This window comes from Hyperolius riggenbachi, chromosome 11 (genome assembly GCF_040937935.1).
Source record: "Hyperolius riggenbachi isolate aHypRig1 chromosome 11, aHypRig1.pri, whole genome shotgun sequence".
Classification (NCBI taxonomy): Eukaryota; Metazoa; Chordata; class Amphibia; order Anura; family Hyperoliidae; genus Hyperolius; species Hyperolius riggenbachi.
The window spans coordinates 3,177,983-3,194,432 of record NC_090656.1 but is presented as its reverse complement, the minus strand read 5'-3'; the positions used below and the strand labels follow the sequence as shown (position 1 = coordinate 3,194,432).

The 16,450-nt window shown below is 49.1% G+C and overlaps 1 protein-coding gene across 6 annotated transcripts in view; it reads right to left on the bottom strand.

The window, feature by feature from the left end:
- The window catches only part of NDRG4 (NDRG family member 4), a 196,488-nt gene that overhangs the window by 110,893 nt on the left and 69,145 nt on the right, over positions 1-16,450 (bottom strand). Inside the window, exon 1 of one of the 6 annotated variants that reach the window (XM_068260623.1) lies at positions 2,162-2,276. The exons of the other annotated variants lie outside the window; for them this stretch is intronic. Within the exon in view, the coding sequence (XP_068116724.1) occupies positions 2,162-2,182 (21 nt within the window). The 5' untranslated portion in view covers positions 2,183-2,276. Of the gene's footprint in view, positions 1-2,161; positions 2,277-16,450 lie in introns of those variants that run through there. 6 annotated transcript variants of the gene reach the window in all.

Here is a 16,450-nt window from a genome sequence, read left to right as displayed (position 1 = left end):
GAGGCTGCCATATTTATTTCCTTTTAATCAATACCAGTTGCCTGGCAGCCCTGCTGGTCTATTTCTCTGCAGTAGTATCTGAATAACACCAGAAACAAGCATGCAGCTAGTCTTGTCAGATCTGACTTTAAAGTCTGAAACACCTGATCTGCTGCATGCTTGTTCAGGGGCTGTGGCTAAGAGTATTAGAGGCAGAGGATCAGCAGGGCTGCCAGGCGACTGGTATTGATTAAAATGAAATAAATATGGCAGCCTCCGTATACCTCTTACTTCAGTTCCCCTTTAACCCTTACATCCTAAGATTCAGGCTGACATGGAGAATAATGATTTCAGCAGTTCTGTGTTTAGCTATCAGGGACAACAAAGAGATGATTTGCATATTCAGCAGTGTTGCATTTTGGGAGACATCATGTGCTCACTCCAATCTGAATAATCGCAAATACCTTCTGTTATAAGAAGACTAAATTCTGTGTTGCATTTTAGTAAGGAGGCTATTTGATCCCTTTCAGCCCCTTACACACTCCTGGGAGTTCTGGTTCACCATGAGCTTGCTGGGCAATCTGTAAGATCGACATGGAGAGATTATGACCCCCCCCCTCCCCCCCCCCAAACATATTATCCCAGGTAGTAAGGGATCAGTATACCAACACTTGCTGAAATCATGCAAGGCGTTCTCGAGTGATCACAGCACATACATACATACACACACACACACACACACACATAGATACACACACACACAGATACACACACACACACACACACACACACACACTGTATGCACACACACACTGTATGCACACACACACACATACACACTACATACACACACACACACACTGTACGCACACACTGTATGCACACACACTCTACACACATTACACACATACACACTACATACACACACACACACATACTGTACGCACATACTCTACACACACACTGTACACACACACACTGTACACACACACACTGTACGCACATACTCTACACACACACACACACACTGTACACACACACACTGTACACACACACACACACTGTACGCACATACTCTACACACACACTGTACACACACACACACACACACACACACACACTGTACACACACACACACACACACTGTACGCACATACTCTACACACACACTGGACCCCCGTCCGGTCCGATCCCCAGAAGGGCTGCTGTAGCACAAATTACTGCCCCCTGTCCCTACAAGGGCCACCATAGTGTGACAATGGCTCCACAGAACATCAGTAAAAGCTTCCCTGGTCTGATGAATCATGGTGTGCTTGGCCTGAAGTTCTCCAGATGCAATCGAGTATATGTGTGATGTGCAGGAAAGACAAGTCTGCCCCACCTCACAACAAACAGAACGAAAAAGAATTGCTTACACCTTGTTCCCAAGTACCACAGGGTGCATGTGGGGTGATGTGAGGTCCATGCCACCATGGGGCAGACATGTGTAGACAGCGCGGGGTGAGGGGGGGCATACCATGGGGCAGACATGTGTAGACAGCGCGGAGTGAGGGGGGGCGTACCATGGGGCAGACATGTGTAGACAGCGCGGAGTGAGGGGGGGTGGGGAGTACACAATATTAGGCAGATGGCTGTATTGTGTCGGCTGCACAGTGTAGGTTCTCTTCGCACACAGCATGCTGGGTAATGTCACTCCCATATAGGTCACCTGTAGGTCACACAGGCGGGTGGCAGACTGTCTGAGATGACAATACAGACGGCACCCTTACATCAGTACATCGCCTATTACAGAACGGACGCAGGGCAGTGATTGGGACGCAGCAAGACGATAATACGAAACATGTGGCGAGCGCAGAATTCTGGATGTTATAATGAGGATATAAGTAAGAGGTGGGAGGCGGCACGCTGGATAGGTCAGATGTAGGTCATACAGGCGGGCTCAGGCGACAAGCTCGCAGCGCGGAAACGCTGGGCACAGAGCAGCCTGGCGCGTGTTTACATGATTCTACAGCCTGCACGCTCGCCTGCTGCGACATTGGAAGCCATCTGTGACCTTGAGGCAGACACATTCTGGAGATCCATCACAAAGAACCCCCCCTCCCTTCCTTCCATCATTTACAGAAAGTGGTACCCAGCATCCTTCCTCCCTCCACGTTTCCATGGCCCCCAAATCATCACTCACCCCATCCCAGCACTCGGGCATGTCTGAGGCACCGCAGAGCAGATGCAGAGAGATGTGTATAATGAGGAGAGGCTGCTCGGATGTGCAGAGCCACAGGATTTATACAGCCAGCCACCCCCCTCCATCTCCCATATCCCCCCCTCCCTCTTTTTACTGCAGAGACCGCAGCTGGCTGATTGGGCGATGTACACTCCCTCCACCCACACGCAGACACATCCGATGAGAGCCCCTGGTGAGCAAGGGAAGAGAGACCCCCCCAGCTGTGGTACTACCGTCCTTATAAACACACACACACCGCAATATACAGCGTTACCGTGACAACCTAACAGCTAAACACACTGCAATATACAGTGTTACCGTGACAACCTAACAGCTAAACACACTGCAATATACAGCGTTACCGTGACACCCTGACAGTGTTACCCCCCATCCTACTCTCACATCACATTCACACTGCAATGCATCGCCTCCCAAAAGATGGCCACACCCTCCTCTTCTCTCATCAATCCTCTCATTTCATGGAACAACCACCAATATTACTTCATAATAGTTTTTTTCTTTTCTTCTAATTAAAGCACACACAAAAAAAGAGAAAAAAAAGTACAATTTTCTCTTTGTAAAAAGTCTAACGACACCCATTCTTTTGATCGGATACCATTAAGGCCCCATTCACAATTGTAAAACGCAAAACGCTGGCGCTTTTGCTTGTGTTTTGCTTTGACGATTTTTGGCGTTTAACGTGGGGAAAAAAAATCGCCATTTACACTTGGCGATATTTTTTCCGCGATTGCGATTAGAACTTCTATAGCACTAAACGCAATCGCCGGGAAATCGCTGGAAAATGGTGCAGGATACAAATTTGCGTTTGCCGATTTGCGTTAATCACCGGCGATTAACGCAAATCGCCCAAGTGAGAACGGGCCCATAGGTTATTATAGCCCTCGTGCTTTAAAAAGCGTTAGCGCTTAAACGTTTTGCCGAAATCGCCAGCAAACCGCTCAGATGTGAACGGGACCTAAAGGGCAACTGAAGTGAGAGGAATATGGAGGCTGCCATATTTATTTCCTTATTGGTCGCATTCACAGAGGGACGTTATGGTCGCACGTTATAAAGTCTTACAACGCAGCTTACCGCACTGCAATGCTAATCCTATGGGCCGCTCACAGTGCGACGTTAAAGTCGTGTTAAAAAAATTTTGTGTTGTGGTAACTCACTGATTGCAGTGGATTACCTCTTAACGCAAACATGTTGCCACTTTAACGTTGCATTAAAACCGCAGCGTCCCACTGTGAATACAGCCTTAAACAATACCAGTTACCTGGCTATCCTGCTGATCTATTTGGCTGCAGCAGTGTCTGAATAACACCAGAAACAAGCATGCAGCTAATCCTGTCAGATCTGACAATAATGTCAGTAACACCTGATCTGCTGCATGCTTGTTCAGGGTCTATTACTAAAAGTATTGGAGGAATAGGATCACCAGGGCTGCCAGGCAACTAGTATTGCTTAAAAGGAAATAAATATGGCAGCCTCTATATTTCTTTCTCTTCAGTTGCCCTTTAAGGTGCATTGATCGATTTTCCTGTACGATCGACCATTTGATTTCATCATTTTATCAGATCAGTAATGTTCCATTCAGCTCGATCGATATCTGGTCAAATCGACCAATTATACTCGATTGGACAGGATGGAAAATATTGGTCGTTCATAAGTCTTCTTTCACATCTAGAACACGTGCAGGAGCCAGTCTCCTGCAAGCATTATGCCCTGCGGCGTGTTGTCGGGATGTTGCGGTGCGACGCAATCAGCGGGGGTGGTTACTAATCCACATGACGGGAAAACGCCGTCTCCCGACAATTAAAAGCTCCCGGGTGCGTCGAACCGCAACGCACCGAAACGCAGCGTCGGGTGTGAAAGGTAAAATGAAAGTCTATGGACTTTCATATTACCTTGGTTTACACAACGTATTAACTTTGTGTTAAACCGCAGAAAAGCGTCTCAGATGTGACAGAGCCCTCCAGGAATTGGCTCCTGGTCATGTGATTTGGAGGGACACAGATTAGATTTTTGGTTTCAGAGCCATGGAGGCACAACATTGGTCAGATCGGTAAGTGAAGAAGAATCCCCAGGATCTCGTGTGTGGGCCACTAGTCGATTGAATTCTGATCGACCACATTGTAGTTGATCGCTCAATAAAGTTGCTTAATCGCTTGATGGAAAATCAAGTAATGTATGGGTATCTGTAATGGTGCTGGACTATGGCGAACGATTTGTTCTATCGATTGTTCTGACAAATTCCGGATTGATTCTTTTACTCTGATCGGATTGCTTGTCATTTTCCCTTTTTAGTGGGCCTGAACAATCATTTCCGATTGATTGCAACAATAGGATCAGGCGGTCGATCATTCGCGATATTAGATCGTTACTGGGCACCTCAAAGGTGGCCACACACTGCAATTTTTACATTTATTTTTATTTTTAAGAATTACAGTCAATTCTTTCTGACTAATTGTACCATTTGAAAAAGCTAACCAATGTACCAAACACATGTTCAATCTTTCCCCAATTATTAAAGAGACTCTGAAACGAGTCTAAATTCACTTTTTTAACTTGTAGCCATGTTAAGCAGTATAACCCCTGCTAAACCACCGCTATCCCGCGGCAAAACGAGGGGTTTATACCCCCCAAATCCCCTCTCCTACCTCCGGGGAGCGCTTCCTGATGAGGCAGAGCTTATGGCTGTAGCTCTGCCTCTCAGCACGTCAATCCCCGCCTCTCCCCGCCCCTCTCAATCTGCCTTCACAGAGAGGGGCAGGCAGAGGCGGAGATCCATGGGCAGATTGACGCACATGGAGGCAGAGCTGCAGCTCAAAGCTCTGCCTCCCGGGGCAGCAAAATCCACCACCAAGAAAATTGTGGATTTTGCAGGGGGGATTTGGGGGTATAAACCCCTTTGTTTTGCCGCGGGATAGCGGCAGTTTAGCAGGGCTTATAGTTCTTAACATGGCTGCAAGTTAAAAAAGTGAATTTAGACTCGCTTCAGAGTCTCTTGAAAGGGGAGATTGAAAACTTCGGGGGGAAAAATAATTGCGTGGGTCTATAAATGAAGAAATTGACATACTACTCTACACTATTCAATTTTCATAAAAACTGATCAGAGTCCACCACTCGATCTTTGATTGTTGAAAGAACTGGGGAATTCGATCAACAATTTTTATTGAATAAAAATCATTTAAAGAGAACCAGAGACGAAGCACCCTCTTGTATTTTACCTTATAAATCAGTGGGAACATGACAGTAAACACCTAATCTGCCCTTTGTTTCATTGTTCTCTGTGTAATCTGACTGTTATCACCTCTGATAAGAATCCCCGACTGAGAAGTCAGGCTGCTCCGTCTAGCTTTGCTACAGAAAGATTATAGCTAAGTATGTCTTCTGTGGTGTTATTTCAAGCCCAAGCCTGCCCCCTTGTGGCTTTGCTATAATGACTCAGCTATAATCATTCCCAGCAAAGCCAGATTTAATTGCTCAGTCTGGGATTCTTGTGACTGCTGATAACAGACACTTTTAGCAGTGAGGATGAAACAGAGAGCAGGGTAGGTGTTTTCTCTAATGTTCTTACTGATATACATGGTAAAATACACAAGGGTGCTTCCTCTCTGGTTCCCTTTAAATCAAATGGACGTAAGATCGGATCATTTGATTGTATTGTGTGTGGCCACCTTGAGGCCTTGTTCACATTGCGTTCCGTCCGCGTGTCCTTCCGCATTGGCGGGTTTTGTGGTGTTTTTTTTTTTATCCTATTCCCAGCGATTACCTGCGTGCTGTATTTTTTTTTTTAACCGCTTTTCTGAGCGCTTTTGCAGAACGATTGCTTGATCCTGCGATCACGCCCATTGCCCTACATTGTTTGTAAGTTCTAACGCTGGTGGGCTTGTGCACACCAAGAGCGCTTCTGAGCGTTTTTTTAAAACACCTGGGCTTTGAAAAGCGCTTGGCTAATATATTTGGATGGGACGGATCACACCAGAGCGATGTGATTTTCTCCCAAATGCAAACATGGGTCGTGCAGCATTTCTGAGGCAATTCAGTATCTATGTCAAGTATAGGAAAGTGAAAAATCACTCTAATGGTGGCCATACATGGTACAATAAAAACGTTCGATTATCCCGTTTATTCGATCTAAATGATGCATTTTTTTCAGTTTTGCATCCATCACTATTTACAAGCTCATAATAAATAAAAAAATATATATTTATTTTTTACATCGATATTTAAACCGTTTAGACCCGTAAATATTTTTTATTGTAATGTTTTTTTGTTTTTATTAATCATTTTATTTGGGTATTTTTGGGAGGGTGGGATGTAAATAGTAATTTTTTAATGTAAATATGTGTTTATTTTTATTTTTTTAAATGTAGATGTAGTTTTACTATTTGGCCACAAGAAGGCAATGATGAGTTTATTTACATTTCGTCACTCTAAGCGTAACATGTACGCTTTAGAGGGACATAGGGGGGATGTAGGAGGCAGAAAGAGCGAGGCTTCCGGGAGAAGCTGTCGTTTTTTCTGCCGGGGAAAGGGATCAGTGATCAGGCACCATGTCCCGATTCACTGATTCCCTGGCTAACGAACCGCGGACCAGGAGTGAGCATGCACGCACGCAATCAGCCACGGGAACGCACATGCGTCCTTTTGGACGTGTATTATACGTCCAAAAGGCCAAAGTAGTTAAAGGACTGCTCCGGCGAAAAAAGTAAGCAGTTAAAATCTGACAGAACAGCATTTCCTGAATGGCAGTTTAACTGCCAAAATACTAAGATACCAGCCAGCCTCCCTACTCGCTTGCAAACTATTTTGTCAGTTAGACTTAGTAACTGCCGTTCAAGAAATGCTTTTGAAAAGAAAAAAAAAACCCTGAGAATCCCCCATGAGGAGAAGGACTAGTTCAAAACCTGTTGGTTCTGTCAGATTTTAACTGCTTACTTTTTTCACTGGAGTGGTTCTTAGTATGCCCATACATGATTTCATTTTGCAGGTTGATTGTCCTATCAATCTAATAATTTTATAGGATCGCATGAGAATCAGTAAATCAACATGGCAACCCAATTTCAATTGATTTCTGGCCAAAATCAGTTGAAAGGGTAAATCGGTAATGATGGGAAATCTCAGTGCTCGATCAGGTGTGCATCGGTCACAGCATTCAATATAGCGACGGCTGAAGGTCTCCCGGCCAGTGCCCCCTCCAGTGTATACAGTATGTGCTCCCCCAATGCCTGTGTGCAGTGTAGAAGGCTCACCTGTAATGCTGCCGCAAATCCTGGCAGCAGGACGATTTCCAATAGATTCCCTGCTGAAATCTGTCTGCAGTGTGTGGCCAGGCAATAGAGCTCTCTCTGAAGAGATTCAATCAGAGAGGGATCTATCTAAAGGTGGCCATACACACATAGATTTGCAGCAGATTCGACCATTAGATAGATTTCTGTCAGATGTCTGTCAAGCTGAATCTGACAGGAATCTGATGTATGCCACACACTAGGAACAGATTTCCAATAGATTTCAGAACGAAATCTATTGGAAATCGATCTAAATGCATTATTGGACCATTAGATCCAATGCAGCTCTATGGGCCATCATCTGCTGCCAGCGACCTAGGGGGTCGATAGCACGATCGTGCTATGCAGTTAACACGCGAGGTGACGCGCGCGCAAAGGCTTACGCCCGCGTGCTAACTAATGTTTGCCCACGATAACACAGACATCGCACACACACGTTAGCTAGGACGTGGGCGTAAGCCTTTGCGCGCGCGCGTCACGTCGTGTGTTCACTGCATAGCACGATCGTTCTATCTGTTAACACTCTTGTGAATCAACTCCCTAGATTTTCCGGCCACAAATCTATAGATTGGCTAATTCAATAGAATTGATTTCCGATCGATTCCATAGCATCCATTGATCGATGGATGGCTGAAATTGACCAGTGTATGGGCCCCTTAATGGTCGATCTGTTGGTAGATGGACAGGTGTATGTGCATCTTCCATGTCCCCCACCCCCCGCTCCAACCCCTATAATGTGAAGCTGGCCACTGACGATCCAATTTCTAGTGAAAGATCGTTTGAGCGATCAGAAAATTCTGATCGGAGGAAAATCGTTAACAACACCATCAACGAACCAATCTTTGCCTCCTATCTATCACAACCAACAAGAAAACCCAAATTTTGATTTGACAAAAATCCAATTGGACGACTATTTTTTATAATCGTTTGTAATCAATTGTGCCCAACAACGGAGAATATTTACAAGCAATCCGATCAGAATTTTTGATCGCTCTAACGATTTTTCGCTATTAATTGGACAGTTAGTGGCCACCTTTTGGCACCCATTGTCAATTCACCCTACTTGTCCATCTATTGACTCTTTACCCCCCCCCCCCCCCTTCCCCATTGTTCCTGGGCGATCATAGGCAATTCCTGCAGTGGTACAGCAGCGAGTCTGACAAGCGTTTCCTCAAACGCCTCTCTGCGCTGCTCTCCTGACAGGAACTGTGTGATGAGCTCTGCGAGGAGCTGCTGTATAAATGCTGTAACAATAATGATGATGATATACAAGGTCTGTAGCTGAGAGCTGGGAATACATCTCTCAGAGAACGCTGGATCAGTGCTGGCTCTGAGCAGACCTCACTGCGGCAGTCCCTGAGGCCGTCTGTCAGAGCTTAGGGCGTGGGGCTGAGGAGGATCTCCGAGCTGCGCTGCTGACCAGACATCCCTGAGGCCGCCTGTCAGAGCCTAGGGCGTGGGGCTGAGGAGGATCTCCGAGCTGCGCTGCTGACCAGACATCCCTGAGGCCTCCTGTCAGAGCCTAGGGCGTGGGGCTGAGGAGGATCTCCGAGCTGCGCTGCTGACCAGACATCCCTGAGGCCGTCTGTCAGAGCCTAGGGCGTGGGGCTGAGGAGGATCTCCGAGCTGCGCTGCTGACGAGACATTTCTGTGGGTAAATGACGGACTTTTATGTTTGCTGAGGAGCTGAGCTGGCCACGTTGTGCTGGGTTATTGCCTCGGCAGGCTGGATTGCGGTTCTTCCTGAGAGACGCTCGCTGCCAGACACGAAGCTCAGACTCCGGGTTATATTGCTGCTCTTCTGAGAAGGGCAATAATGCAGCCAGGTGTATACCTGGAATCAGGCCCGGCTTTACCTCACAAGAGCCTATAGGCACAGACGTCCTGGCACCCTAGACTCCGCCCTCCGGACCGCACCGCAAGTGTACTGGCTGTCCCAGCTGTTTCCTCTCCCTTACTTCCCTTGCCTGTCATAGGTAGCTACAGGTGTCCCTAGTATTAGGTAGCCAGAGGTTCCCTCAGTATTAAGTAGCTAGAGGTGCCCCCGAGTGAAGGGAGATCTGATCAGTGGAATGCAGAGAGCTGGGGGAGTAACCTCTCATTCACACTCTGCTCAGGACTCTGTATAGGGAAGGAGTGGGGGAGGCACTAGGGGAGGAGTGAGCCGCCGTTCCATCATCAGGCGCCTGTAGGCACGTGCCTACACTGCCTTATGGTAAATCCAGCGCTGCCTGGAATGTATGGCACAGACCTGTACCGCATGGGTGCACATTACCATCCGGAACAATGCAGGTCATTTGGGGACATGGCTCGGCATGTGTCTAAATAATGCCAATGCTGAGAGCAGTAAGATCCCCAATATCCGGGATTGCCTGCCATGTGTGCTTATCTGTTGCTTGAGCAACGATCCGCCAATCGTACTAATCTCCCTCTCGTGCGTTAGAAGCTACTTAACGATCCTCTGCAGTAGGTGGTGGTGTGTGTGCGCGGGGGGGGGTAGTTTTAGGTATCTGGGTCTGAGTAAGAATGGGTGACGGGTTTGTAAATAGTAAAATACTGGTAACTTAAATGAAGTGCACATTTAGGGGCAGATTGGGGGGGAGCAATTTTCACCTGTCAGCGCTCCTCCCTTTCATTCATCAATAACTTTATCACTACTTATCATACCAAAATGTTCCATACCTTGTCTTGTTTTTTTCATCACAAGATAGGCTTTTTGGGGCGAAAAAAAGATGAAGAATACACTATTTCTACAATTCCATCTCCTATATTATATTATATTATAGTACTGTAAATAAAACCCACACACTTTATTTGCGATTTGTCCTAGATTTGTGTGTGTGTGTGTATTTTTTTCTGTTTCTAGTTTTTTTGTACTTCATGAATAATTACAACCCCTTATTTGAAAGTAATATACCCTCACGACATACATAGTAAAAGGAAAAAAAAAAAGAGTCCTCGATCTGATGCTGGTCCAGAATTATGGTACCGTGCAGCTTCTGCGGCGATCTGCGTTGGCCCGGAAGTCCTGTTAGTCTATGGCAATGCGGGGATTTTTTAAAACTTTTTGACGCGACGTTGCGGCAAGCATGCATGGAAGCGTATTTTTACAATACACTTCCGTGCACTTCCGCATACCCGAAACAGGAAGTGATCGCAAACGCACGTCACTTCCTGCTTGGCCAGATGGGGAATACGGAAGGCCTGTTTTTGGTGGTGCGGAAGGCGGGCTGCACTGACGATTTGCAGTGTAAAACCGGCCAAAATGTAACTATTTGTATGTATTTTTATTTTTAACCACTTTGGTACCAGCAGCCTCTGCCCCCTTAAGGACCAGAGGCTGCTGGTACGCTAAAACGCTGCATCCCGACGAATTGCTGCAATAATCTGTCACTCCCGCCGGTCACGCCGCTCTGTCCCCGCCGCAGGCTGCTCTCTCTGCTGTCTCTATGACAGCAGAGCGCTGTGCGCCGGTCAGGAGCCGCTTTCATTGGATCCTGACCCTGTCACTCCATGTAAGCCAATGGGAACGGCTCCTGCCCGGCTCACAGTGCTCTGCCGTCATAGAGGCGGCAGGGCAGTACATTGCGGCAGGTAGAAAGCGGCGGGAACGGGCGGGGACGCGCGGTGAATGAGACGTAGAGCTTACGTCCGGTCAGAACAGCAGCACCACCCGCCAGACGTAGATTTAAACTGCGTCGGTCCGCATTAGGTTAAGCTGTCACTTTTTATTTATTTATTTACAAGTGTTATATTTTGGTAACTATGGGGAAAGGGCAAGGGAGGGGGGAAGGAGGGCTTCATTTATTTTTATTTAATTTAAATAGTGTAGTGGAAAATGTGCACTTTTACTATATTCTTTTTACCATTAGATGTCCCCACCATTTGATTGGCTCAGGAAACTCTTGTTCCCCTTTACCAATCACAAACGTGTCAGTCCCGACGGGTACTTGCGGCAGCAGCGCGTGTGTGAATGGCAGCGGCGAGCAATGCATTAAAATGTCCTGTTGCCATCAACAGTGGCAAACAGGACGTTTTAATATGGCGCGTTCCAGCTAACAGGTTAAATACAATTTTTGCTGTTTGCCGGTACCCTATGCCTGTGACATTTTGTCAAATAAAACATTTCCATGGGAAATAACCCCTACATACCATGTGCAGTTAGCACAGTGGCAGCTGCTAATCAGTGGCTGTTACTGCTGCTGGCACAGTGCTGGCTGCTAATCAGTGGCTGTTACTGCAGTTAGCACAGTGGTAGCTGCTAATCAGTGGCTGTTACTGTTGCTGGCACAGTGGTGGCTGCTAATCAGTGGCTGATACTGCAGTTAGCACAGTGGTAGCTGCTAATCAGTGGCTGTTACTGTTGCTGGCACAGTGGTGGCTGCTAATCAGTGGCTGTTACTGCTGCTGGCACAGTGGTAGCTGCTAATCAGTGGCTGTTACTGTTGCTGGCACAGTGGTGGCTGCTAATCAGTGGCTGTTACTGCTGCTGGCACAGTGGCGGCTGCTAATCAGTGGCTGTTACTGCTGCTGGCACAGTGGCAGCTGCTAATCAGTGGCTGTTACTGCTGCTGGCATAGTGGCTGCTGCTAATCAGTGGCTGTTATTGCTGCTGGCACAGTGGCGGCTGCTGATCAGTGGCTGTTACTGCTGCTGGCACAGTGGCAGCTGCTAATCAGTGGCTGTTACTGCTGCTGGCACAGTGGCAGCTGCTAATCAGTGGCTGTTACTGCTGCTGGCACAGTGCTGGCTGCTAATCAGTGGCTGTTACTGCTGCTAGCATAGTGGCAGCTGCTAATCAGTGGCTGTTACTGCTGCTGGCTCAGTGGCAGTTGCTAATCAGTGGCTGTTACTGCTGCTGGCACAGTGGCAGCTGCTAATCAGTGGCTGTTACTACTGCTGGCATAGTGCAACTGCTAATCAGTGGATGTTACTGCTGCTGGCATAGTGGCAGCTGCTAATCAGTGGCTGTTACTGCTGCTGGCACAGTGGTGGCTGCTAATCAGTGGCTGTTACTGCTGCTGGCACAGTGGTGGCTGCTAATCAGTGGCTGTTACTGCTGCTGGCACAGTGGTGTCTGCTAATCAGTGGCAGTTACTGCTGCTGGCATAGTGGTGGCTGCTAATCAGTGGCTGTTACTGCTGCTGGCACAGTGGCAGCTGCCAATCAGTGGCTGTTACTGCTGCAGGCACAGTGGCAGCTGCCAATCAGTGGCTGTTACTGCTGCTGGTACAGTGGCAGCTGCCAATCAGTGGCTGTTACTGCTGCTGGCACAGTGGCAGCTGCCAATCAGTGGCTGTTACTGCTGCTGGCATAGTGACAGCTGCTAATCAGTGGCTGTACTGCTGCTGGCACATTGGCAGCTGCTAATCAGTGGCTGTTACTGCTGCTGGCACAGTGGCAGCTGCCAATCAGTGGCTGTTACTGCTGCTGGCATAGTGGCAGCTGCTAATCCGTGGCTGTTACTGCTGCTGGCACAGTGGCAGCTACTAATCAGTGGCTGTTACTGCTGCTGGCACAGTGGCAGCTGCTAATCAGTGGCTGTTACTGCTGCTGGCACAGTGGCAGCTGCTAATCAGTGGCTGTTACTGCTGCTGGCACAGTGGCAGCTACTAATCAGTGGCTGTTACTGCTGCTGGCACAGTGGCAGCTGCCAATCAGTGGCTGTTACTGCTGCTGGCATAGTGGCAGCTGCTAATCAGTTGCTGTTACTGCTGCTGGCACAGTGGCAGCTACTAATCAGTGGCTGTTACTGCTGCTGGCACAGTGGCAGCTGCCAATCAGTGGCTGTTACTGCTGCTGGCATAGTGGTGGCTGCTAATCAGTGGTTGTTACTGCTGCTGGCACAGTGGAAGCTGCTAATCAGTGGCTGTTACTGCTGCTTGCATAGTGGCAGCTGCTAATCAGTGGCTGTTACTGCTGCTGGCACAGTGGCAGCTGCTAATCAGTGGCTGTTACTGCTGCTGGCATAGTGCTGGCTGGTAATCAGTGGCGGTTACTGCTACTGACACAGTGGCGGCTGCTAATCAGTAGCTGTTACTGCTGCTGGCATAGTGGCAGCTGCTAATTAGTGGCTGTTACTGCTGCTGGCACAGTGGTGGCTGCTAATCAGTGGCTGTTACTGCTGCTGGCACAGTGGCGGCTGCTAATCAGTGGCTGTTACTGCTGCTGGCACAGTGGTGGCTGCTAATCAGTGGCTGTTACTACTGCTGGTACAGTGGCGGCTGCTAATCAGTGGCTGTTACTGCTGCTGGCATAGTGGCGGCTGCTAATCAGTGGCTGTTACTGCTGCTGGCACAGTGGCGGCTGCTAATCAGTGGCTGTTACTGCTGCTGGCACAGTGGAAGCTGCTAATCAGTGGCTGTTACTGCTGCTGGCGCAGTGGTGGCTGCTAATCAGTGGCTGTTACTGCTGCTGGCACAGTGGTGGCTGCTAATCAGTGGCTGTTACTGCTGCTGGCACAGTGGCGGCTGCTAATCAGTGGCTGTTACTGCTGCTGGCACAGTGGAAGCTGCTAATCAGTGGCTGTTACTGCTGCTGGCATAGTGGCGGCTGCTAATCAGTGGCTGTTACTGCTGCTGGCGCAGTGGTGGCTGCTAATCAGTGGCTGTTACTGCTGCTGGCACAGTGGCGGCTGCTAATCAGTGGCTGTTACTGCTGCTGGCACAGTGGAAGCTGCTAATCAGTGGCTGTTACTGCTGCTGGCACAGTGGCCGCTGCTAATCAGTGGCTGTTACTGCTGCTGGCACAGTGGCGGCTGCTAATCAGTGGCTGTTACTGCTGCTGGCACAGTGGTGGCTGCTAATCAGTGGCTGTTACTGCTGCTGGCGCAGTGGCAGCTGCTAATCAGTGGCTGTTACTGTTGCTGGCATAGTGGCGGCTGCTAATCTGTGGCTGTTACTGCTGCTGGCACAGTGGCGGCTGCTAATCAGTGGCTGTTACTGCTGCTGGCACAGTGGCAGCTGCTAATCAGTGGCGGTTACTGCTGCTGGCACAGTGGCAGCTGCTAATCAGTGGCTGTTACTGCTGCTGGCGTAGTGGCTGCTAATCAGTGGCTGTTACTGGTGCTTGCACAGTGGTGGCTGCTAATCAGTGGCTGTTACTGCTGCTGGCACAGTGGAAGCTGCTAATCAGTGGCTGTTACTGCTGCTGGCGCAGTGGTGGCTGCTAATCAGTGGCTGTTACTGCTGCTGGCACAGTGGCGGCTGCCAATCAGTGGCTGTTACTGCTGCTGGCACAGTGGCAGCTGCTAATCAGTGGCTGTTACTGCTGCTGGCATAGTGCTGGCTGGTAATCAGTGGCGGTTACTGCTACTGACACAGTGGCGGCTGCTAATCAGTAGCTGTTACTGCTGCTGGCATAGTGGCAGCTGCTAATTAGTGGCTGTTACTGCTGCTGGCACAGTGGTGGCTGCTAATCAGTGGCTGTTACTGCTGCTGGCACAGTGGCGGCTGCTAATCAGTGGCTGTTACTACTGCTGGTACAGTGGCGGCTGCTAATCAGTGGCTGTTACTGCTGCTGGCATAGTGGCGGCTGCTAATCAGTGGCTGTTACTGCTGCTGGCGCAGTGGTGGCTGCTAATCAGTGGCTGTTACTGCTGCTGGCACAGTGGCGGCTGCTAATCAGTGGCTGTTACTGCTGCTGGCACAGTGGAAGCTGCTAATCAGTGGCTGTTACTGCTGCTGGCACAGTGGCCGCTGCTAATCAGTGGCTGTTACTGTTGCTGGCATAGTGGCGGCTGCTAATCTGTGGCTGTTACTGCTGCTGGCACAGTGGAAGCTGCTAATCAGTGGCTGTTACTGCTGCTGGCACAGTGGCCGCTGCTAATCAGTGGCTGTTACTGTTGCTGGCATAGTGGCGGCTGCTAATCTGTGGCTGTTACTGCTGCTGGCACAGTGGCAGCTGCTAATCAGTGGCTGTTACTGCTGCTGGCACAGTGCTGGCTGCTAATCAGTGGCTGTTACTGCAGTTAGCACAGTGGTAGCTGCTAATCAGTGGCTGTTACTGTTGCTGGCACAGTGGTGGCTGCTAATCAGTGGCTGATACTGCAGTTAGCACAGTGGTAGCTGCTAATCAGTGGCTGTTACTGTTGCTGGCACAGTGGTGGCTGCTAATCAGTGGCTGTTACTGCTGCTGGCACAGTGGTAGCTGCTAATCAGTGGCTGTTACTGTTGCTGGCACAGTGGTGGCTGCTAATCAGTGGCTGTTACTGCTGCTGGCACAGTGGCGGCTGCTAATCAGTGGCTGTTACTGCTGCTGGCACAGTGGCAGCTGCTAATCAGTGGCTGTTACTGCTGCTGGCATAGTGGCTGCTGCTAATCAGTGGCTGTTATTGCTGCTGGCACAGTGGCGGCTGCTGATCAGTGGCTGTTACTGCTGCTGGCACAGTGGCAGCTGCTAATCAGTGGCTGTTACTGCTGCTGGCACAGTGGCAGCTGCTAATCAGTGGCTGTTACTGCTGCTGGCACAGTGCTGGCTGCTAATCAGTGGCTGTTACTGCTGCTAGCATAGTGGCAGCTGCTAATCAGTGGCTGTTACTGCTGCTGGCTCAGTGGCAGTTGCTAATCAGTGGCTGTTACTGCTGCTGGCACAGTGGCAGCTGCTAATCAGTGGCTGTTACTACTGCTGGCATAGTGCAACTGCTAATCAGTGGATGTTACTGCTGCTGGCATAGTGGCAGCTGCTAATCAGTGGCTGTTACTGCTGCTGGCACAGTGGTGGCTGCTAATCAGTGGCTGTTACTGCTGCTGGCACAGTGGTGGCTGCTAATCAGTGGCTGTTACTGCTGCTGTCACAGTGGCTGCTGCTAATCAGTGGCAGTTACTGCTGCTGGCATAGTGGTGGCTGCTAATCAGTGGCTGTTACTGCTGCTGGCACAGTGGCAGCTGCCAATCAGTGGCTGTTACTGCTGCAGGCACAGTGGCAGCTGCCAATCAGTGGCTGTTACTGCTGC